Source organism: Hemiscyllium ocellatum, chromosome 10 (assembly GCF_020745735.1).
Source record: "Hemiscyllium ocellatum isolate sHemOce1 chromosome 10, sHemOce1.pat.X.cur, whole genome shotgun sequence".
NCBI classification, from domain to species: domain Eukaryota; kingdom Metazoa; phylum Chordata; class Chondrichthyes; order Orectolobiformes; family Hemiscylliidae; genus Hemiscyllium; species Hemiscyllium ocellatum.
The window spans coordinates 23,099,082-23,122,945 of record NC_083410.1 but is presented as its reverse complement, the minus strand read 5'-3'; the positions used below and the strand labels follow the sequence as shown (position 1 = coordinate 23,122,945).

General features: G+C 37.0%; 1 protein-coding gene across 1 annotated transcript in view; it reads left to right on the top strand.

Annotated features, from left to right (window-relative positions):
* LOC132819689 (alpha-actinin-2-like) overlaps positions 1-23,864 on the top strand; it is a 109,153-nt gene that overhangs the window by 71,155 nt on the left and 14,134 nt on the right. Inside the window, exons 8-17 of the mRNA XM_060831347.1 lie at positions 1,779-1,864; positions 3,689-3,781; positions 5,437-5,667; positions 6,689-6,836; positions 9,505-9,655; positions 14,818-14,926; positions 18,771-18,911; positions 20,264-20,446; positions 21,076-21,210; positions 22,380-22,559. Of these exons, the coding sequence (XP_060687330.1) occupies positions 1,779-1,864; positions 3,689-3,781; positions 5,437-5,667; positions 6,689-6,836; positions 9,505-9,655; positions 14,818-14,926; positions 18,771-18,911; positions 20,264-20,446; positions 21,076-21,210; positions 22,380-22,559 (1,457 nt within the window). The remainder of the gene's footprint in view (positions 1-1,778; positions 1,865-3,688; positions 3,782-5,436; positions 5,668-6,688; positions 6,837-9,504; positions 9,656-14,817; positions 14,927-18,770; positions 18,912-20,263; positions 20,447-21,075; positions 21,211-22,379; positions 22,560-23,864) is intronic.

The following is a 23,864-nucleotide window of genomic DNA, read 5'->3' as shown; positions in this document are numbered from 1 at the left end:
TCCCCCTGACTAATGCACCTAACCTACACATCCCTGAACACTATGGGACAACTTATCATGGCTAATTCACCTAACCTGCATATCTTTGGATTGTGGGAGGAAATCAGAGCACGTGGAAGAAACCCACGCAAACACGGAGAATGTGCAAACTCCATGCAGTCAGCTGCCCGAGACTGGAATCCAACCCAGGTCCCTGGTGCTGTAAGGCAGCAGTGCTAAACACTAAGCCACTGTGCTGCTGATACAAGAGATAAAATCTGAGATCTTCCTAAATAATGTGCTCAGTATTTTTTCATGTATTGAGTGTGGACAATGAGTAATTGCATTTGGATTTGGGAGGAGGTGGGGAGATGAGTGGAGGAAGACTCTATCTTTTCACAATTGTTTCCATTTAGATATCTTCATAGCAAATTTTAAGTGTGAGTACAGCTCGGAAAGTTGCCATTACAGGGTATCTGAGAGTATTCTGGGGATGGGTCTGCTATCATTTTTCTGCTATACTTGTGATGTACATAGCAAAGCTGTTCAACTCATTAGTTAACTTGTAGATCCTGCATGTCACCTCCAAATCTCCATAAATTACTATTATACTGAATCATGTTTTATTTGTTTATGTCAATTCCGGTCTGTAGCTTGGTGATTGCTTCTGTTTTGAACCTGATGAAGTTTCAGATTAGTATTGTATATGCCATGATGTAATTTCTTTTGTTGTTGTTGTTGCAATCTTGTAACATGCTCCAGTATTTACTCTACAAATTGGAATCTTCACAGAGAGTGCTGACCAGCTTTACTCTATCAGTAAAATGACCACAGGCCTGGAATTCTTCTTCATCTACAATTAAAAGTTCTCAACTGCATTCCAATTCCCATTTGGCTGTCATGCCAAGGAAATGCAGAAAGCAAGAGATATCCTTGATTGTCAATTTCTTGCGTTGAGCACTTTTATTTAACTTAATGATGGTATTTGATTTGTCCAAGGTTTTCTTATCTAGAATGTTAGTCTGTTATTAATTTTGACATTTAATAAAAAGTAACCATTTTCTTTCTAAACAGACACTGTAGATTCAGCAAGACCTGATGAAAGGGCTGTTATGACTTATGTTTCCTGTTACTACCATACATTTGCAGGTGCACAGAAGGTGAGGTCAAAAACTATGGACAGCTCAAACCTTTACGCCTCAACCTTCTGACTTCCAGCTTCTACATCTTGCATTGTCTGAATGGGTCATATTACCTTTTTATGTTTCTATTCACTTTTTTTCCTCATTTGAATCCTTTATAGTACTGTAATTATTTCTATCACTTGCTCGGAGGTTGGTTCTTCGGTTTCCTTTGTTATGGCAGTTGTCAGTATTAAGCAGTTACCTTGATCAACAAAAAAAAAATTCCTTCTGATATAACATACACTAGAGGTCTCTTTAAAAAATACTGTTGGGTCAGTTAACATCAGCATTTGTGTGCCTATTTATTTATATATGCATATACAAACTCATACATTTCCAGAACATTCTACAACTTTATAAAAATTTCTTACTGAAAGATACACTGTGCAACAATAGAGATTTCCTCCGAATGGTGCCTCTAATGAAATGAAGGCTATATTTCACGTCATTTATTAATTTTAGCAAAACAGCAAGTATGTAGGTGGGGAAATGCATTTGCTAAAACTAGGAAATGGACAAAATTACAAGCCCACCGTCCTTCCAAAGGCAAATGTGAACTGTTGCTTTCCATCTTGTTTTTTCTACCCCTGTCCTTGTGCTTTCCCCCCTCACCAGATATTGTGAATACACCCAAACCTGATCAGAGGGCTCTTATGACGTACGTTTCGTGTTTCTATCATGCTTTTGCTGGAGCAGAGCAGGTACTCTAATGTTGTGTTGTCCCAATTAATTTTGTGCCAGAGAAGTGTTCATTTGTTTGCATGAGAGTCGTGCCTCATCTGATAAATTGTTGGCCAGATCTTGATGTTTGAACAACTGTGTGGCTGTGCCATTACTAACATGTTTTTGTGCAATACAAAATAAGAGGTGGAGACAGAGTTAATGCAGTCATTTCAAAATTTGGAATTATTATTTACAATACTCATAGAATTTCAGCATTCTAACACAAGAATTCAGATCAATTATAAATGTCTTTCAAGGAACTGTTGTGATCGTTTGCTGAACAGATGAATTATATAGTGTATTATTCAATTATGCAAATCAAGAAGACCCCTGGTTTAAACCCTCTTGTGCTGAACTGAATGATCTCAGTCATATTAGTAGTATTAGTACTTTAATTGATCTCCGTGAACTTTGGGGAGGAGGGGTAGGGAGGCAAAATTACGTGCATGTAGCCATCAGATGAGCTCAGTAGCACACAGTCCTGATGACGTTGATGGATGGCCAAGCAGTACTTATTTGTCTAAATCCTTAAGTAAAGAATTAAGCAATCGGTTGAAGTTCTAGAAATATGGATTAGTGGTGCTGGAAGAGCACAACAGTTCAGGCAGTATCCAAAGTGCAGCAAAATCGACGTTTCGGGCAAAAGCCCTTCATCAGGAATAAAGGCAGTGAGCCTTCTCCACGCTTCAGGCTCACTGCCTTTATTCCTGATGAAGGGCTTTTGCCCGAAACGTCGATTTTGCTGCACTTTGGATGCTGCCTGAACTGTTGTGCTCTTCCAGCACCACTAATCCAGGATCTGGTTTCCAGCATCTACAGTCATTGTTTTTACCTCATTCTAGAAATATGTCCTAGTGAGAATTTTGATAAGGAAAGTTGAATAGGATAAGCAGGAAGAAAAAGACTGGAAATAAAGGAGATGGAGAGGAGGAACCTGGAGAAATCAGAACAGGGATAGGCAAAACGAGAGGAAGGAGAGACAGAAAAATGAAGGGGAGGTGAGCAATAAAGCAAGACAACTAGAAATGCTATTCCAGTGGCTAAAATAATACACAAGGGGATTGAGTGAGGTGCAGAACACAAAATCTAGCCATAATGAAGTTCTGTCTAGGGAATCTTGAATTCTCCTGGAACCACCTTAGGAATGACGTTTGAAGAGAGAGCAAACCAAAGCCGAGCTTGTCAATACTCCTGCACTTCTGCCACCATGCTACTCCTCCCACTTTGAGTTGCCAATGGGACAAGATATAGAACCAGTTGGAGGCAATTTGTTCCCAAATTTGAGCCATTTTTCCAGGGATGCTTATCTTTCAAAATGATGGGCAAGTTCAAAAAATATATTAGTAAAGTATTCAGATTGAGAATTGCAACTCTTGTAACTAAATAAGTTGGACATCAAAATATACTGGAAAGACATGTAGTATGTACATATGTGCCATATTAATATTTACCAGCTAAGAAAATGTAGCATTACGAGGCTTTTCATTTATTGACTAACATGTTTGTGTTGGCTTACATTGTTTTCATTTTACATTCTAACATGGTTCAAATATGGTACATACATTTTTCGTTGCATTTGATCCATGAAAGCTTTAGATAAATTTGTAATCAATAAATTTTGGTTTTTCTCCATTTTTGAAATTTTTTTGGTGATTTGCCATTTCTCATAAATACGCAATGGTTCAACAAAGCTACTCACCTTCTAAACACTAAATTGTCTTCATGAGCAGAATGCTCCAATTACATTTTATGTTTTGTGCACGTGTATCTTTGTCTCAGATGTGGTTTATTTCTGATTATAGGCTGAGATGGCAGCCAACAGGATTTGCAAGATCCTGGCAGTGAATCAAGAGAATGAAAAGGCAATGGCAGAGTATGAGAGGCTGGCCAGTGAGGTAAATTCAGAAACACTCTGATATTAATAATTGAAATGTTTCCCTTTTCCTTTACCATTCATTCAACAGTGTTCAGATTAAAGTGTTGGCCAATACTAAAACTGAAAGGAAGAATATTGTAGTTTATAATCAAAGCTTTAACCACACTTGGAGATGAGAAGGAAGTTGTTTTAATTCAGTTGGCTGGATGGCTGGTTTGCAATCCGTGTCACCAGTGTATGTTCGATTCCTGCACCAGCTGAAGTTACTATGAAGGACTCTACTTAACCTCTCCCCTTATCTGAGGTGTAGTTATCTCCGGTTAAATCATCAGCTGTCTGTCTCTAATGAGGGAGCAGTCCGAAGGTCTGGTAAGACTACAGCAATTTTAATTTTTTTTAAAACTTGAAGAGAACAAGCATAATACAACTTGCTACTAATTGGATGCCAATCTGAGCTATGTTACTTTTGAAAGCCAACGAAATCAGGAGAATATTTTTAAAAATACAACTTTTACCTGACTCTGTTTTGCTACATTGCTATTGTTGGTCAGAGCTGCAGTGTCAGACATCTGAGACTCTTGGTTCTCTCTCTCCCTTTCTACTGCATCACTTGCCATACCCAACCATTTAAAACATCAGTAGTTGAAAGGGAAAAGACCTGAAGAAATCAGGAGTTCCGGAAACTTATAGAAAAACCATACAAAAATATTCCCTCATGTCAGTCTCTTGAGCACATCCCTTGTTGTCCTTGTTATATTTAATATTAAAATGAAAACTTCAAAAGTAAGACAATGATCTGATGGAAGGCAATTAATTTGGAAATTGTGTAAAATAATTTTGATGTCGGTATGTTTGCATTAGAAGGTGAAAGGACAAAATGGGTGATGTAAAAAATTTGATTCTAAATGATGAACAAAAAAATTATTGAATATATTCTCCTGTTCTATCATTTTCCCTCCCTTTACAGCTTTACAATAGTGACTGTGCTTCAGAAATATTTAATTAATTGTAAGCCACTTTAATCAGTCTTCACATTGTGTAAAGCTTTATGCTGATTCAAGTTTGTTTTGTTCATTTTTTTTGGTCTGGCTTTCCACCTTTCTGCCTATTTTCTTTCAATATGTCAAAGCTTTGTCTCCCAATTAAATTGTTCTATGAAAGATTGAAATTATATCCTTGCCCAATTGTGTTTAAATAAAATTTTGAATGTAGGAAATTGAAGAAAGTGTATTTCTATTGTTTAAGTATATGACCAGGAAAAATAGCATACCAGTGTGTATCAATAGCAATAATTTCTCAATCTTAGAAAATATAGATTCTAAGCGTTTTTCTCACTTCTGTCAGAAAACTCATGTTGATATGATTTCCATTCCCAGATCATCGGTTGGAGATTAAATAGTTAAGTCGAAGAAGTCGTAGGAAGTTTTTCCTACTTCCAATTATTAAACTCTACTTGTTTACAAGTCTGTAGGTTTAATCTATTTTATTTGCGATTGGATTCAGAAGAATGTGTGAATATGAAGTGAAAAGTTTCTTTTCTACATTGAACGGGGAAAATAAACCCATAGGTATTGGAAATGGTGGGGGGTGAGTGCAGAAATAGGAATTCAGACAAACTCCTGTGAATATGTAGAATGATTCTAGTTAGTAAATTTGTGTTCCTATCCCTGTTAGTTGCTGCAATGGATTAAGAAGACTATCCCTTGGTTGGAAAATCGATCTTCTGAGAAGACTATGCAAGCAATGCAGCAGAAATTGGAAGATTTCCGAGACTACCGTCGTTTGCACAAGCCTCCCAAAATTCAGGAGAAGTGTCAGTTGGAAATCAACTTCAACACTTTGCAGACCAAGCTGAGAATCAGCAACAGACCAGCCTTCATGCCCTCTGAGGGAAAAATGGTTTCAGTATGTTAACTAAAATTCTTGTGGTAAATTTTTAACGTTATTAAGGTGGTTTTGTAAAATTTATCTACTACACTTGTGGCCAAAGCCTTTTATGGCCTTAGCAGTACATCTCTTCTCTTGTATTTTAGCACACTCAAAATGAATGCCAACATTGTATTTGCCTTCCTAACTGCCATCTGAGCCTGCATCTAAAGAGAATCCTGAACCAGGGCTCCTAAGTCCCTTTGTGCCTCAGATTTCTGAAGCCTTTCCCCATTTAGAAAATAGTTTATGCCTCTATTCTTCCTACGAAAATACATTAATCTCTCACTTCCCTACATTGAATTACAACTGACACTTCTTTGACCACTGCTCGAGCTTGTCTAAGTCCTTCTGCAGCTGCTCCACCTCCTCAACAATACCTGTCCTTCCATCTATCTTTGTATAATCTGCAAACCTGGCAACAATACCCTCAATTCCTATGGCCAGATTGTTAATGTATATTGTGAATAGTTTTGCTTGCAGAACTCCACGAGCTGCCATCCTGAAAAAAACCCCTTTATCTTGACTCTTTGCCTTCTGTCAGTCAGCCAATCCTCTACCCATGCCAGTACCTTGCCCCTAACACCATGAGCTCTTATCTTATTTAGCAGCCTCCTTTGTAGCATCTTCTGAAAATCCAGTAGATGACATCCACTGGCTCTCCTTTGTCTGACTTACTCAAGGTTTAAAACTGTACAAAAATCAGCAAATCGTGATTGGAAGTATGTAAGCATGGTCAAAGAGGTAAATATAATAGTTGAGATAGGGAATAAGAGATTCGCATGGTGTTTTAATGTTAAAATACTGAGCTTTCTCACATGGACGATTGGCAGATCCAGATGGGAGAGGAAGACCCTGAAATTCCTCTTGTTCAGTGATCTATTCAGGTTTGCCTTGATGGATTCTTGTGAATGTACTTGTGCTATGCTCATAGTTGATTTATGATGCAGAAGGATAGACCAAATTAGAAAAAGATCTGATTCTTCTTATTTTTATCCAGGACATTGCAGGTGCTTGGCAACGCCTTGAACAGGCAGAAAAGGGATATGAAGAATGGCTTCAGACAGAAATAAGACGATTGGAGCGATTGGATCATCTGGCTGAAAAATTCAGACAGAAAGCCACAACTTATGAAATGTGGTCACAAGGTAAGGCACCACCATTAATGTGACAAACTATGCCATTCATGTGTTTCCGTATTGTCAAGTTTTATGTTGGTTCCAACAGCATTATTGATCAGTCCATGGAGAATACGCATGTTAGAAGTTTTTAACTAGCTATTTTACTAAAAGATAGTTTCCTGGTTTGCAGTCATAGTCAATTCTTTGATAAAAATACTGATTGGGCATATTGTTCTCCATTCCTTTATCTATCTGTGTTTCCACTATTCCAGTCTGCCTGTGCTTCCAGGTACCAATTTATAATGGCCACTCCAACATTAAATGAAATAAAAAATCCATTGAGAGAGTTAAGAAAATAGTTGGCTCCTCAGATATTGAGCCAGTTCCGCTGTTCAATAAGATCATAGCTGATTTGATTACTTCACAAGTCTGCCTGCCCCAATAAATAATTAATTAGTCCTTATCTCAGACTTAAATGGGTGATGCCTTATTTTTAAACAAGTATCTCTATTTCTAGACTCACCCAAAATAGGAAACATCTTTCCTACATCTATCTTGTTAAGACCTCTCAGTACCTTTATATGTTTCAATAAAGTTACCTCTTGTTCTTTAAAAGTCCAGCCATTACAAACCTAGTCTGTCCAACCTTGCCTTAATGCAACCTGCGCATTCCAAGAATTAATCTAGTAAATCTTCTCCGAACTTCTTTTAGATTAGATTACTTAGTATGGAAACAGGTCCTTTGGCCCAACAAGTCCACACTGCCCCGTCGAAGCGCAACCCACCCAGACCCATTCCCCTACATTTACCCCTTCACCTAACACGGGCAACTTAGCATGGCCAATTCACCTAACCTGCACATTTTTGGACTGTGGGAGGAAACCGAAACACCCGGAGGAAACCCACGCAGACACTGGGAGTATGTGCAAACTCCACACAGGCAGTTGTCTGAGGTGGGAAATGAACCCGGGTCTCTGGCGCTGTAAAGCAGCATGCTAACCACTGTGCCACCGTGCCGCCCACTATATTCACATCCTCTAAGTAAAGAGACTAATACTACTCACAATTGTTCAGATGTGACCCCATAAATGCCCTGTAAACTGAAACATGACACCCTTCCTTTGGCATTCAGTTCACCTTGCAATAAACAATATTAGCTTTCAATATAATATAAAATAATAGAATGTAATGTTCTATTAGCTTTCCTAATTACTGGTTTCACTACAGACTAACCTTAAATGATTCATGTATAAGAACACCCAGATCCTTCTGCATCTCAAGAGTTCTGTGATCTTTCACGATTTACATAACATGCTGCATTTTTATTCTTCCTCCCAAAATGGACAATTTCACATTTTCCCACATCATACTCTATTCACCAGATTTTCTCCCATTCACTTAGCCTATCCATAATCTTTGTAGCCTCCTCATGTCATCTTCATGACTTACTTTCTTAACTAAGTTGAAACCAAAATAAAGACTTGCATTTATATTGCACTTCACACAACTTTAGGATGTCCTGCTTGTAACACAACTAATTAAGTATTTTTGAAGTGTAACCATTTGCTGTCATTTAGGGAACTGCAGCAGCTAATTTGTGCACACAAGATCTCAACCAGTAATGAGAGTCTGTTGGTTGATAACAGGAGAGAACTGATTGTCTTTGAAAATACTGTATGATCTTTTCTGTCCATCTTGGCAGCTGTTCTACAATTGCAATAGTTTTTCGCACATACAACCTATCCCACCTCGATCTACCTCTTGCTACTCCCACACCTACTGGCAATTCAGCTGTGACCAATGCAACAGGAGATACACCAGTGTGCATAAATTATCCTTTGATAGCTTACGATCTGTTAAGAATCAGTCGTGGTTCAAACAGAAGTAATTATTTTTTAAAAATAAAAAAACAGTACAATAAATCTCTTCCAGCAAAGGAGATTGAAGGGAGGTATAATGGAAGTGTACAAGATTGAAAGGTTTAGACAAGCAGTTCTCAACTGGTGTGCCATGATGACTATCCAAGTGTGTTATGAAATTTTGTACAAAGGTAATGAAAATCAATGTTAGACAAACATTGTTTCATCTTAATGTTCTATTCAATCAAAATAATGCCTCAAAATGCGTGAAAATTTTAATCATCAAATTAAAAGCATGGTATCGGTCTTTTGACTCTAACAGTCTAAATTAATATAGCCAAAGGGGATAAAATTGAGATGATGGAGGAAACAAGTGGGCATACTGCAAAATTGTTTCTCCTTGAAGTGTGACATTTATTGAAAAGGTTGTAACAGATTGTACAAAAGCTTGGAAACACATGTAACATTTTCAGCAGAAGATGCAGGAGGGGCATGACAACGTACCCTTTTTAACGTGTGAGTGGTAATAAGAACTTGCCTGTGAGGATGGTGCATTCAGAGACGATGAATGATTTTATCAGGAATTTAGATTAACATGAGGGAAGTAAATTTAGCAAAACTGAGGATTAAGCAGGGGAATGGGACTGATTTTGATTGTGTGACAGAGTTGGCAGGACTCAATAGGCTGAACAGTCTCCAAGTATATCATAAAGAAGAAAAATCACAAATTAAAATAACCCTTCTTGATCTCTTTTTAAAAGGAATTTTGAACTAAACATTTGAAATGCTTTGAGGAAAAGGTTAACTGAATTAATATAGATTCTTGTATTACCCAGGGAAAGACTATACTTTGATGCAGAAAGATTATGAATCTGCCTCCTTGACTGAAGTGCGGGCTTTACTGAGAAAACATGAGGCATTTGAGAGTGACCTGGCTGCACACCAGGACCGAGTGGAGCAGATTGCTGCCATCGCGCAGGAACTGAAGTATGTTCCATTTGCAGGCTGACAGCTGATGACACTTCATTAATATTTGGCTTCCAAACAATCATGTACTGTGTAGCAATTCCAAATGATAGTGACCAAGTTAAAAATAAAGCTGAAAAGGTTATTTTAATTGCCATTACTTCAGGATAAGGATTGTACTCTAAGTAAAGCATTTGGGAGGAAAAAGACAAATCTCTTGTATGTTTTTTTAAAATTATAAATGCATAAGTACCACCTCACTTGTAAGTAGGTTTTATTATTATTCTGACAGCACCATTAATATGTTTTTATAAATAAATTGAAGATTTCATTGATAGAAGCCATGGTAATGACAAATGGTAATGACATTTGGGAAGGACATACTTCAGGCCCACTGCTGCATTGTAGAGGGATGCGCTCTGCTCTTTCATGGCTGATACATTTCTAGGAAAAATAACCCGGTTGTTCTTCGTTAACTGAAGAAAGTGAGATAGTGACTCTGTCAGCAGCAATGGGACACTGGCATAAGCCATTCTGTATGTTTTATCATGAAAGGTATTACAAGTGGTTGAATTCTACTGATTGTTTTGATCTCAAATCTCTGGCATCAGAATATCAAAGGAACAGCTGTACTTAGTCACCAGTAGTGCTATGAGTAAGAGAGCAATATAATCTGAAACATTGTCCTAAGAGATGGCTAACTAGGATTTGCATATGATCATAAAAGCTACATAAATGTTAAACAGGGACTGAAACAGCTTTTCTCAAACATTTTCAGGAGACCTTTAACTTTTTCAAAAAAAATAAAATGCTTTTAGAAAGTTGTTTGGGAGGGAAAATAAACAGCCCTTGTGTCATCTTCATTCTAACAAGACCAAATATCTCTCTGCCACTTATTCCATGCTTTGTTAGTTTGCCAAGTACTTTCTCATTGCAATATATACAACCAACAAAGCAGTTTTCAAACTAGAAACATGTTTTGGTATAAATTGGGACTCCAGCCATATATCTGTTCTGTCATAAAGGTTGTCTATTTCTACTTCAGTGATGTTGTCAACTCCAACTTTGCCTCAGTTCATCTGCTGCTGACATCCTCAAGCATAGTTCTTTTACTTTAGACTTCACTCCCCTAATATAGAACAATAGAACAATACAACGCAGAACAGGCCCTTTGGCCCTCTGTTGCGCCGACCTGTGAACTATTCTCAGCTCGTCCCCCTACGCTATCCCAAAATCATCCACGTGCTTATCTAAGGATTGTTTAACTCTCCCTAATGTGGCTACATTAGCAGATAGGGCATTCCACGCCCTTACCACTCTCTGTGTAAAGAATCTGCCTCTGACATCTGTCTTAAGTCTATCACCCCTCAACTTGTAGTTATGCCCCATCGTACACGCTGATGTCATCATCCTAGGAAAAAGACTTTCAACTGTCTACCCTATCTAATCCTTTGATCATCTCTATCAAATCCCCTCTTAGCCGCCTTCTTGCCAAGTCTCTCAGCCTTTCCTCATAAGACCAGACCAGGTAACATCCTGGTAAATCTCCTCTACACCTTTTCCAATGCTTCCACATCCTTCCTGAAATATGGGGACCAAAACTGTACACAATATTCCAAGTGTGGCTGCACCAGCGTTTTGTATAGTTGCAGCATGATATTGTGGCTCCGGAACTCAATCCCTCTCTGAATGAAACCTAGCACACTGTATGCCGCCTTAATATGATCCTGGCCGGTTTCTTTTCTTCTACCCCTCATCAATCTAGTCATCCAAATCCTGTTTCCCATGTCCTAATTTGCAGATCCATTCACCTATTACCCCTGTGCTCATTGATCTGCATTGCCCCTAATTAAGCAGAGCTTTAATCTTTTACATTCAAAGCCTTGTTTTCAAACCCCTTCATAGTCTTGCTCTAACATATCTTGGCAAGCCCCAAAGCCCAGAGGGTACCTGTACTCCTCCAATTCTGGCTTCTTGAGCCTCTAATATTTTATTTTTTGCACAATTAGCTGTACCTACAAAGGTTTAGCATGTGAAACTCCCTCCTTAACCCTGTTTCCTTCTTTAAGATGTTCCTTTAAATTGAACATTTTTATCCAAGGTTTAGGCTATCTGCCCTAACATCATTCCATGTACCTAGGTCTCAAATTTTGTTTGTTACTTCTATGAAGTGCTTCAGGACAATGGCAGTAGAAAGGACTATGGGGGTGATTAGAAAGTGCTAATGTTACTGGCCTAGTAATTCAGAGGCCTAGATAAATGTTTGGAGTGGAGTTCAAATCTATTCATTATTCAATTTAGAATTCTAGACTTGTTAATTATCCTGCTGGATTGTTTAGAAAAGGATATCTGCTGCCCTTTCCTGCCCTACCTTGCATGTGACTCCAGACCCATTCCTGATGAAGGGCTTTTGCCTGAAGCATCAATTTTCCTGCTCCTTGGATGCTGCCTGATCTGCTGTGCTTTTCCAGCATCACTCTAATCGTGAATCTAATCTCCAGCATCTGCACTTCTGTCTGCTCTCTGCTCTCTGAAATAGCCTGCCAAGCCATTCAGTTGTAGGTAGATCACCACTATCTTCTCAAGCCCACTTGGGGATGAGCAATAAATGCCAACAACACACTTATCCCAAGAATGAATATACTGCACTTATGCAGAAGAGTACCATCAGGAAACTTGAAACTGTATTAAAGTATGAACATTGAGGAGCTTCTTCCATAATTTCACACTGACACATCTCATGGATTGCAGCAGTTCAAGTATGGATGAATAAATGATTCTATTGTCACAGATATCTAAGAAGAGACAGTGAAAAGTGAAGGCAGCTCACCATCATCACGCCAAGGAAAATTATGAATGGGCAATAAATGCTGGATTCGGCAGTGACACCAAATTCCCATGAAACAAGAATCTGCAATACTAGTCAAAGCACATACAACACACCACGTATTTACTAGATGCCTGATTGATTAGAAAATATCACTTGAACAAAACTTGCAACAAAAAAACTTAATCTTGATTTTCAACTTAGCATTCATGGTTTATCCATTTTTCTTTCTTTACCCTCTGCCCTTGAGCATCTTTCCTTATCCTTGTTTCAAATGTGGTGAGGAGCAAAACATAAAAACCGTAGAATGATCCATTTCCTGCTCAACAGCAAGTGCTTGTTCTTCTTGTTTGCGTATTTGTATCAGTAGTACCATAAGCTAATTTGATAGTAAAACCACAGGAAATAAACAGGATATTTAGGGCAACTTTTGTTCATCCTACATCATCAGCTATAAGTTCCTCTCTGAGTCTCGCACCATCCTGACTTAGAACTCTATAACCCTACCTCCACTGACACTGGTTCAAGATCTCTGAAATTCACTTTCGAGTAGTCCTGAGAGTCTCTCTTCATTCAGAGTTGCAGCAAGATGGCAGCTCTCCACCACCACTTCATGAAAACTTAGAGATCAGCAACAAATGTCCTTTACAATAATGCCCCACATTCCATGAAAGAACAAAAAAAAACTATTTTCCTTGATATTCCCTTTCACGTTAAGGCACACTTATATATATGATAACCACGAAGGATTCAAAGATTGAAGTAGTTACAAAGTCTGAAAAATAGGATATAATGCTTAAGATTTCCTGGGATATTGAAATCTAGCTTGCATAATTTCACCAAAGTAATGCACCATCTGTAAGTTTGATTGCTGTGAAGATCTAAGAGCTAAAATGTAATTATGTATAAAAGGTAACTGGTCTTGTGAAAAGAAATAAAAATTTAATAACATACACCACTAAAAACAGAGGCTACCAAGTGTGGAAATGAAGGTCAAACCTAACAGTTCCAAGAAAATCTTAAAATGCTTCAAATATAAAATTTGGCAGATATGGAAAAAACAATTTTTTTTAGAACTTTTGACCACAGCATATTGAATTATTTGGCTTTCTTAGTGTTAGTGATTTGATTTTTCAGTGTTTATGTTGCTCAATGCCTTCCAATAGAAGGAATGTCATGAATGTCTCTCAAAAGTATATCTCCCATATTATCTTGCGCACTTCAAGCAGAGCCATGTATGCTAGATCTATGCCTTGCATTCCCAAGTATATTCTATATGGGAAGAAGCCAGTACCGGAAAGCCACTACAGCATCCAAAACCCCACTTCAAGAATGCTTCTAAACATGACAAAGGACCTGAACACAAATTTTCACATGTGAGACTTAAAGGAACAACGGTGGAAAATGGTGATTTTACCTGTGGATCAGTTCATACCACCACCAGAATTAGTTGTTTAGCAATTTGACAGGAGGAACCATTGCCCAAAAGAGGACCCTGCAGTGACACCTGGTAACCATCTCGTATTAAATTTAAATGCAGTTTGGCAGTTAACAGTCAGTCATCATCTAATTGGTGCATTTTTCATTGGTTGGCAAATGGACTTTGATTGTTGCAATCAACATGTTCTTCTCATACAGTACAAAAAGTTTGATCCCACTTGACTGTATTTTTGCAAATGTCCTCATGATTGCAAGACAAAGTTTTGACAAGCTGTCTTTTCAGTTACATTCATAGCTGATATTTTTTTAACATAGATATGCCACAATGTATGAATTATGCATCTGAAAATGTCCCAGTAGCCAAGTGTACACAATAAGATAGCAAGTTTAAATGTAATTTCTTTGTAGTTTTGAGATGGTATGAACCTTTTCTGTGCTTATCATCTTTACTTTGTGTTTGTGACAAAAGATCATTTTCTAATTGAATAATGGAGCAGCTTTGGAAATGAATGCCCATAAGTGGTCCTCTTTTCTGATGAGTCAGCATCAGGCTCTTTCCCTAAGAAATCATGAATTAAAATACATGCATTTTCACTCTGAAGCAGTTTCAGGTTCGCAATCCTAATTTATTCAAATGTTTGTTAAGAAACTGATTTTCAGACCAATGTGAGGTTTCATTTTGGAGCAGGGTATACCTAAGATATTTGGAGGACTAAGAAACTGATTGATATAACCACTTTAAACTGTTGGTTTATAAAGTAATAATTGGGAGTGGATTCTACATATAAATCTATTGCTATAAATATTTAGCTGTTTTCATATAATATTGAATAAGGCACTCAATTTAGAGCTAGTGGTTTTATTACAAAAAATGAATGATAACAATTCATCATTTTTTTTGACTTTGTCTTTGAAGTGAATTGGACTATCACAATGCTGCTGAAATAAATGCAAGGTGCCAGAAAATCTGTGATCAGTGGGACAATTTTGGAACACTCACACAGAAACGAAGAGAGGCTTTAGAGGTGAGATATATTTTAATAAAAAATAAGTGAATGAAGGTTAAGCTCTGAATAGTATGCTTAATTATACCTTGTATATGAGGGGTACAATACTAACTACATGAACTTTTTGAGGCAGATAATTTTATGTCAGAAAATTAAATGTACAATTAATTTTCCGGTTTCATGCAGCTTTAAGAGGTGTATTTTCTCCTGGTCTTTTTTAAAATGAAGATAGATGAAGTCAGACGTGCTAAGTTGTCTGTTCCAAGCCAAAAATGTAAACTGCTTACAAGGCCTTGATTTATTTTCAAATTTGGAACTATGGGAGCAGCATGAATGGATGGAGTCAGACTTCCATAGAACCAGGGTTTTAGTTTAGCTTTCAATAGCTGTTGGCATTTTGAAATGGTCATACATACTTCTGCAGCAAAGTGCTTGAGTTCTCTCTCTGCCAGAATTTTCTATTCATGTTCTTTTGTGCTGGACTGGAGAAATGTTGCATGTGAGACAATCTATTCCACTAAATTTGCCTTTGCCAAGGGTGTGTTTATGGCCTGTTACTATATTGGAACAGTTGCTGGTTAGTAGTTAACAGAATAATAGCTTTTTTTAAGTTTTCCAATAGAGTTAAAGTTTAACAAATTCTTCTTTTTGTTTGTATTACAACTGTAGAGTAAAAATAAAATGTGTATTGCTTAAAGTCAAGTAGTGTAACCAATTGAATTACACTCGGAACATTCTTGATACATTTGAAGGGGATTTGGTTTAGTCCATAACATAGCTAATTCTAATTGTTCAAATTCAATGCCAAACTGTGGGCTTGTTTTTCTTATAGAAACTCCTTGTTCAACATAGAACAATTTATTCTAGAATTTGTCAATTTCAAATGTTATCATTGTTGTTTGTGCATTGATGCATTGTGGCAGTTTATGGTCACAGTTGTATGGATGCTGTGAAAAATTTGGAAGTCGGATTTGAATTTGTGGAAGTAACCATGTCCAGATAACACTATCACCAGATTAGGATTAGTTTCTTTTTGAACAATGGTTTCCTTTTTTAATATTTATGCTCATCCAGAATAACTTCACAAACCTTGTGAAAAATGCTATACTAGATCTGAAAAAAAACACACACAAAATTTTGCTTTAGCCAAAAGCAGATTTGATTCAGAATGCGCTCACTTTTTAAGCACTTCCTACCAACAAAAGAGAAATCCACGATCTCAGTAAAATTTAAGTTAGAATCCAGGTTCTTTCGTCAGACTTGAATGTGTCTGCTTTTCATGCTGGTTATCTTTGTAAAAGGTGGTTTAATGATCTTTCAACTGCATCTATTTGTGAATCTACTTATATGACAACAACTTTTTGCATTTTTTCTTTATGCTGCATTATCTACTGGTGTGCTATTTGGGCACCATACGCTTACCAAGTTTGCCAGACAGTAAGCTTAATTTTTAAACTCCAACTAATGCAGCAGTAAGCACTTCACTAAAGAAAGGTGAAAAGATAGATAAGTGAATAAACCAGCACTACGCTTTTGTAATATTGCAACATTATTTGAAAAAGAGTAGAATGATCAAAATAAAATTCTGTTTGTATTGCTCTTAGACTGAACTCACTATTTTCTTGTATTTTTCTCACTTTTTGGCAGAGCTAAGATTTGAGGTTAGGGTTAGTTGAACTTTAAAAAGTTGCATATTTTAAGAGAAGAAGACAAACATCAGTTGCTGTTGGGTGACTGGCCTGGAAGATAAATGCAACTTATTTATTAATCTAAGGAACACTGCATGATTCAGCTGGCAGCTGGTTGGATGTTGAGTTGGTCATTTCAAGGGAGGACCAATACGAAGCAGCCAATAACACACAATATTGATGAAAAAAGAAAAAGAGGGAGAGTTTTAGTAGGTGCAAAATAATTTAGGAAGTTTCGAGACAGGCTGCTGTTTTTCACTCTCTTTAGTTTTCTGTCCATTTGGAGAATTGGTGAGGGTTTTGAAAAAAGAAACCCAGTGTAAAAGAAAGAAATCCTGCAGTCTGCTAAAATTGGTTGTATTCCCCAGTGATTTCAAAGTTAGATGTACCATCGTGCCTGTGAACAACTCCTATTCAAGGACTGGAAGGAAGGTTTTGTATCCATTGTTTTGTATCCAATGAAAGCATTTAACTGAACTGGCAAATTACAATTCTTTGCATTTTCTTTTTAACTGTGTGTATCTGTCAGTCTATGTGAGAGTGGAAGTTATGTTCAAAGAAGATTGGGTTTATTTTTTAAAATTCATTTGTGGATGTGGGCATCTCCGGCTCGACAGCATTCATTGCCCATCTGTAATTGGCCAAAGGGCAGTTAAGACTCAACCACATTGCTATGGGTCTGGAGTCACATAGGCCAGACCAGGTAAAAATGGCAGTATCCTTCTCTCAAGGACATTAGTGAACCAGATGGGGTTTCCCAACTATTGACAATGGATTATGATCATCATTAAACTTCTAATTACAAATGTTTATTAAATTCAAATTCTAACATCTGCCAAGAACAGTTTGGAACCTGGGTCCCCAGAATATTACTTGAGTATCTGGGTTAACAATCCAGTGATAATACCACTGGGTCATCACCTCCCCTTTAAATCATAGAAATTAATTAATTAGCAGGACAAAGCTAAACAATGTAAAGTTAGTGTTAATAATAATTTTTGTTTAGGTCATGAACTTAGTTTCCAAGATTTGTTGTTCATAAAGTCTGCTTGGAACAATTGAGCAATTTTGAAGGTCACTGAATATTTTAATTTCACTATGTTGCAAATACAGTGACAGACTTGCTATCTCTGTCATAATGTAATTGAAATAATTCAAATGTATCTAGTGGACAGCTTTGAATTTGACTTCTTTGGAGAGTCATTGGAAAAAAATCAATATCATTACTGCTGAATTAATGTTCTAGGAATACAGATATAATATGTGACCACTGTACTTTTTATCTTTCTCCATCCTCATTACTTTGAGATAGCCGTAACCCTCTACCATTTCCAAATTGTTCTGATTTGGTCCAACATACCACTTCCTCTTTAATCGAGTGACTTAAGACTTAAATATATTAACAGGAAAAATCCTGCAGAATCCTATACATTTTTGTTTTGAATCAATTTATCCAAAATTTTGATCAGTGGATAACATGGCACCCAGCTTGATAATTTACTTTGTGGCCAAGAGATATTGAAGGCCCATGTATAGTGAAAAGTAATCATTTTGAGGGCCTTTTATTATTTGAATGGAGAGTACATTTTAAGTTAGTATCTTGGTATAAAAAATTCTGTGAAGCATGAAGTTGAAAAACTTGGTATTGCATCTATGTAGTTGCCCATACTCACCACACAGTGGCTCTGTTACAGCATTAAAGCTATTTCATCCAGCTTTATGAATACTGTATGTGACTCACCAAATATCTTTTGGACCCAAGCTTAAGTGTGAACTAATGATGTATAAATTTAGTTCAGAGCAAAGAAAAAGATGTAGGTTTAGTATTTCAGCTTTGCTTTTAAGGTTAAGATTTGTTTGTCATTTGTTTTACTCATTTATGACCTGTTTCAGTCATTTCTGCTATTATGACAGAGAAGTGAGGAAGACAAGGTCTTGGCATGTACTTTATTTGAGTGTCTTTGTTACCTTTTCTCCATTTCTATGTCTTAGCAGTATCAAGACCAGAAACTTAATAATAGTATAAGCTGCACTCTGAAGCTTCAACACAGTGCCACCAAAGTTGTCAGTCCATGCTTTAAGAAAAATATACTTCCCCAACTAATGATTATGAAACTTCACAACCTTTTCATTTACAGTAAACATTATCGGTCTTTTCAATTAATTAAATACAGAGAGCCGAGAAATTACAGGAAACCATCGATCAGCTCTTCTTGGAGTTTGCTAAAAGAGCTGCCCCATTTAAAAACTGGATGGAAGGAGCAATGGAAGATCTTCAAGACATGTTTATTGTTCACAGTATTGAAGAAATCCAGGTACAGTATGTTTGCTGGAGCAAAATACTGGACAGCAATGGAGTATATTAATGATACTGATATTGTTAAATTAATAATTGATTCTTATTGCATGACATTATTCTATTGTTTCACTGAAATTTTAGCTGCCCTTTGGTGACAGTCTCTGAAGTGGGAAAGACGAGCAAAATGACATCAATGGGAAGCTGTCAAATAACTACCTGCTAGGCACTCAATTGTGAATTATTTAAGTGGCCAAACTCCTACCTCTTTGATCATTTTGCCAGAGTTGTCTGTGGTTGTTGGGGGGGGGGGATGATGAAATGCTACTTCTCGAGACCATCAATAAAACCTGGTGAATTCTGAGTGGGAGGGGCAATTGGGCCTCCATTTTTAGGCACTCCATGGCCCACATTAGGGCAGTGCCCACATCTGTGTCTATAATGGTACATTTGTTCATGACTCACCCCACAGCTGCCCTCACCAAATTGTTGGGCCTTCCTGCATGAACCCACAATCCCCCAGGCCTTCACCAAGGGTACCCAATCATTAAGGCATCCTTTTCTTGTAGCTGCAATCCGGGCAATGACAATCATTAGCAGTGGCATTGCTGAACTGCTGCCCTCTGATTGCCACAGCACTTCTGAGAGGCAGACTACTTTATTTAATTGGGACTGAATTTTTAAATTATAAATGCCTCATTTGCCAAAGCATGGTCATCTCCTACCTTGGGCTCCAGTGGTGGGAGCTTAGATGCTTGCACAAAATTAGACTCTCAGCATTACTACTGGAGCTGTGTAAATGTAATGTCTACAAATATATTTTCACATTAGTTCAAAATTAAAACCAGCGAATGTTTGAACACATCTTTTGAATCCATCTTTCATGTCTCCTGTTATAAGAAGCTAAAATGTAAAGTAAAACATTTAATATTAAACTTGTATAGCCTCTTGGGGCTTGTTTTCAGAGAATATTCTTGGACTTTGAGGCAAATATATGAAAGAATGATCAAAATAGATATGATAACCAGCATCAGTGTTTCAATGAAATTACTTAGTTATTTGTAATTCCTTATCCTGAAAATGACAAAGAGCACCAATGCTAGCCCATTATTAACAGTTTAGCAATATTGGAATATTTATGCATATACTTTACTTGCCATTAAGCTATGAAATTGCAGTAACACATCTTAATAATGATCCTGTTGTGTTTACAAAAAGAAAATCTATTGATTGGAAGCATACCAAAACAGGAGAAAATAAATATTATTTTATTGTAATTGCAATTTTCTAGATAATGCCACTTGTATGTGGAATTTAGAAAAAAAAATATGAAGTATAATGCTTTTTTGACCCATTCCTCTTAATCTTTAGAGTCTGATAGCAGCACATGAACAGTTTAAAGCTACCTTACCAGAAGCAGACAGCGAGAAACAAGCCATCCTGGGAATCCTTAATGAAGTACAGAAGATTACTCAATCCTATAGCATCTCATCCACTGTGTCAAATCCTTATAGCATGATATCATGTCACGAGATCAATGCCAAATGGGACAAGGTAAATGCTAATAAATTAATCAACCAGAAATGGGTTGAGTCTTGTGTAAGATCAGAAGTGCAGGAAATAATGGCATTTTCATCATCAAGTGAAAGGGGAGAAAGATATGTTAATAATTTAGTAGTAGAATCTTTGCTAAGACTCAGTTAAGTGGTCTAGACCAACGCAGACTTTGTTTTTGGTTTCTGGCAGATTTGCTATCTATTTTTAACACCTGGTTTTATTTCAGATTTGCAACAATTTTCTCCTCTTGTAAACTTCAATATGGTTATGATACTTATTTGCTCTTAGTGCAGGGAATAAGGTTGACATAGAGAGTACATGATTGTTCACTAGTTCTATGCCCATAATGCCTTACTCTTAATAGAATAGTGCAAAATTGCATGAACTGATTTATCGTCACTATTCTGTTCTTTGGTGGTTGTTGATTAAACTAATACCCTATATCTTCAACATTTTATTTAGATTTACTACTGATGTCATACCTGCAACAGAAATGGATTCCCAGTGTTGTTTTGTCATCTTCAATGACATGATATTTGAGAATGCAAGCATATGATGAAAACAATTTCAATTAGTTAATTGGCTCCATATATGTTGAATTAAAATTCAATTGTTTTTAATGACAGGTGAAGCAATTGGTTCCTCAGAGAGATGCAGCCCTGCAAGAGGAGCTTGTACGGCAACATGGTAGTGAACGTCTGCGTCGTCAGTTTGCCAGCCAGGCAAATGTCATTGGACCTTGGATCCAGCGTAAAATGGAGGTAAGTTAGGAATTTTAACCAGCTGCTTAAAGTCAGTTGAGTACTATGTATTTCTTTTTAGCTCTTAAAATAATCTGTTTCGTGTTCAACAACTTATATTTTGTATAGCATCTAAAAGTGATAAAAAAAAATTTATATTAAAGGGTAAGCTGTTCTGAGAAGTGACTAGTCAAAGTTTACCCACCCTTAAAAAGATTTACTGTACCTGCATATTTCTGCAAAAAACAATTTACCCTCTGTCAAATGCTTGCTGGTTCCACTGACGCCTATGTCTCTCCCACACCGATAGCTACTCCCTTCCTGATTCCATTTTCTTACGGTCTCCTTCAATCTCTGCAAAGACCTCATAAAAACCCATTCTTAGACTAGACTTTTAGTTGTGCTCTTCCATGTCCAGTTTCTTTTCTGATCATTTTCTTCCTTGTCTCCATTCTGCTTGGGCTTTTCCTTTTCCTTTCTATAGAAGTCATCCTTTCATAGAAGGTTGCACTCATGTAGACCAGTCGCAAGTTCACAAGATACAAACAAATAGAAAGCAATGTGGCTCAGTTTAACTCAACCATTCAAATGAGTTAGTTATGTAATTAAAACCTTTTATTATTACAGCCCCAAAATGATTGATGTATTTATTGTTTAACTCCAATCACCCTCCAATCCAGTGGATAGCTGAAAATTTACACAATTTTCAGCAAGGAAAGCCTTCCATTGAGACCACTATGGGAATTAATTAAGATAAGTAAATGCACATACCAGTCAGTTGAGAGTGGATTTCTTCATGAACACACTGAAAGATTAGAATTCTTAGAAAGGGTCACTTGACCCAAAATGTTAACTTTGATTTCTCTCCACTGATGCTGCCAGACCTGCTGAGCTTTTCCAGTAATTTCTATTTTTGACACTGAGAACTCTATTGCCCTTTGCACAGTAATTAAGTTAGAGATTCAAACTATTATTGAGGTATGTTGCCAGAGCATATTTGGGATCCTGCAATAGTTTGCACCCATTCCATTATTTATTTAATCATCATGATTACCTTCGAAATATATGTTGGCCGGATTTGTATTTTTAAATTCAATTATAATTTGTGCTTGGATTCAATGAAAAATTATCCTGAATAAATCTCATATTGGTCTTTGCATATTATTGTAATTCATTGTACTTAAATACAGGAAATAGCTCAAAGTTCTATTGAAATGACTGGAACCCTGGAAGATCAGATGAATCAATTGAAACAGTTGGAGGAGGTCATCATTAACTACAAACCCAATGTTGACAAACTGGAAGGAGATCACCAACTTATTCAAGAGGCCCTAATCTTTGATAACAAGCACACCAATTATACGATGGAGGTACTCTGATGTTAATATGAATGTTGTCTTGTTTTTGTGTGGGGCTTTGTGAATGAATGAGCGACAAACAATATATGTTCTATTTGATGTGATCCAAAGGCCAGGTATTCCCAATTGCCAGTTAAACCTTTCAGCAGCCAGAAACTAGTAGAGGACTGAACTCTGAGCTGTAACAATCTTGTCAAGTGAATTAGAAGGACAATAGCACAAATGGGGCTGTCTCTTAATCCAATGAAACATAAGTTCTAAAAAGCATGTATACCATTTTTTTTCCTTGGACATAGTTTAAGTGGGAGCTTTTGATATTCTGTATAATACTTAGTCTGTCCTTGGGCTTATTTTTCTTTTTGGACAAGTTAATTATTTTGGTGCTTAAATACAATCACTTGCAAAAGAAATATTAGTACTGATAATAATTCAACTTCAGCAACCATATTTCTGAGGAGAAAAATGTGCATATTAGATCTTCACTAATAAATATAAAAACAATTTTAACAATAGTAATGATTAAATAACTTAAATAAGGAAGTTGGACAGCTAAAAGGGACCATGAAATGTCCTGTCAAAAGTAGGATCAAGGAGAATCCCAAGGCTTTCGGATACTTAATGAGTACTTCACATCAGTATTCATCAAGGAGAAGGACCTGGATGCTGGTAAAATGAGAGAGGATATGTTGATATTCTAAAGCATGTCAATATTAAAGAAGAGGTGGTGTTGGGTGTCTTGAAAAACATCAAGGTTGACTGGTTAGCGAGGTTAGATCTCACTGAATACAGGAAGAATTAGCCATTTGGATACAGAACTCACTCAAAAATAGAAGACAGAAGGTGGTGGTGGAGGGTTGCTGTTCAGACTGGAGGCCTGTGACCAGTGGTATGTCTCAAGAATCGATGCTGAGTCTACTGCTTTGTCATTTATATAAATGATTTGGAAGAGAACATAGGAAGGATAGTTCGTAAGTTTGCAGATGACACCAAAGTTAGAGGTGTAGTGAACAGGGAAGAAGGTTACCTCCGATTACAATATGGGCTGATTAGTGGCAGATGGTGTTTAATCTAGATAAATGTGATGTGCTGCATTTTGGAAAGGCAAATCAGAGCAAGACTTATATACCTAATGGGAAGGTCCTGGGGAGTGTTGCTGAACAAAGACCTCTTGGAGTGCAGGTTTGTAGATCCTTAAAAGTGGAGTTGCAAGTAGATAGGATGGTGAAGAAGGCGTTTGGTGTGCTTTCCTTTATTGGTCACCCACATTTGGAATATTGTGTGCAATTCTGGTCTCCCTCCTATCAGGAGGATGTTGTG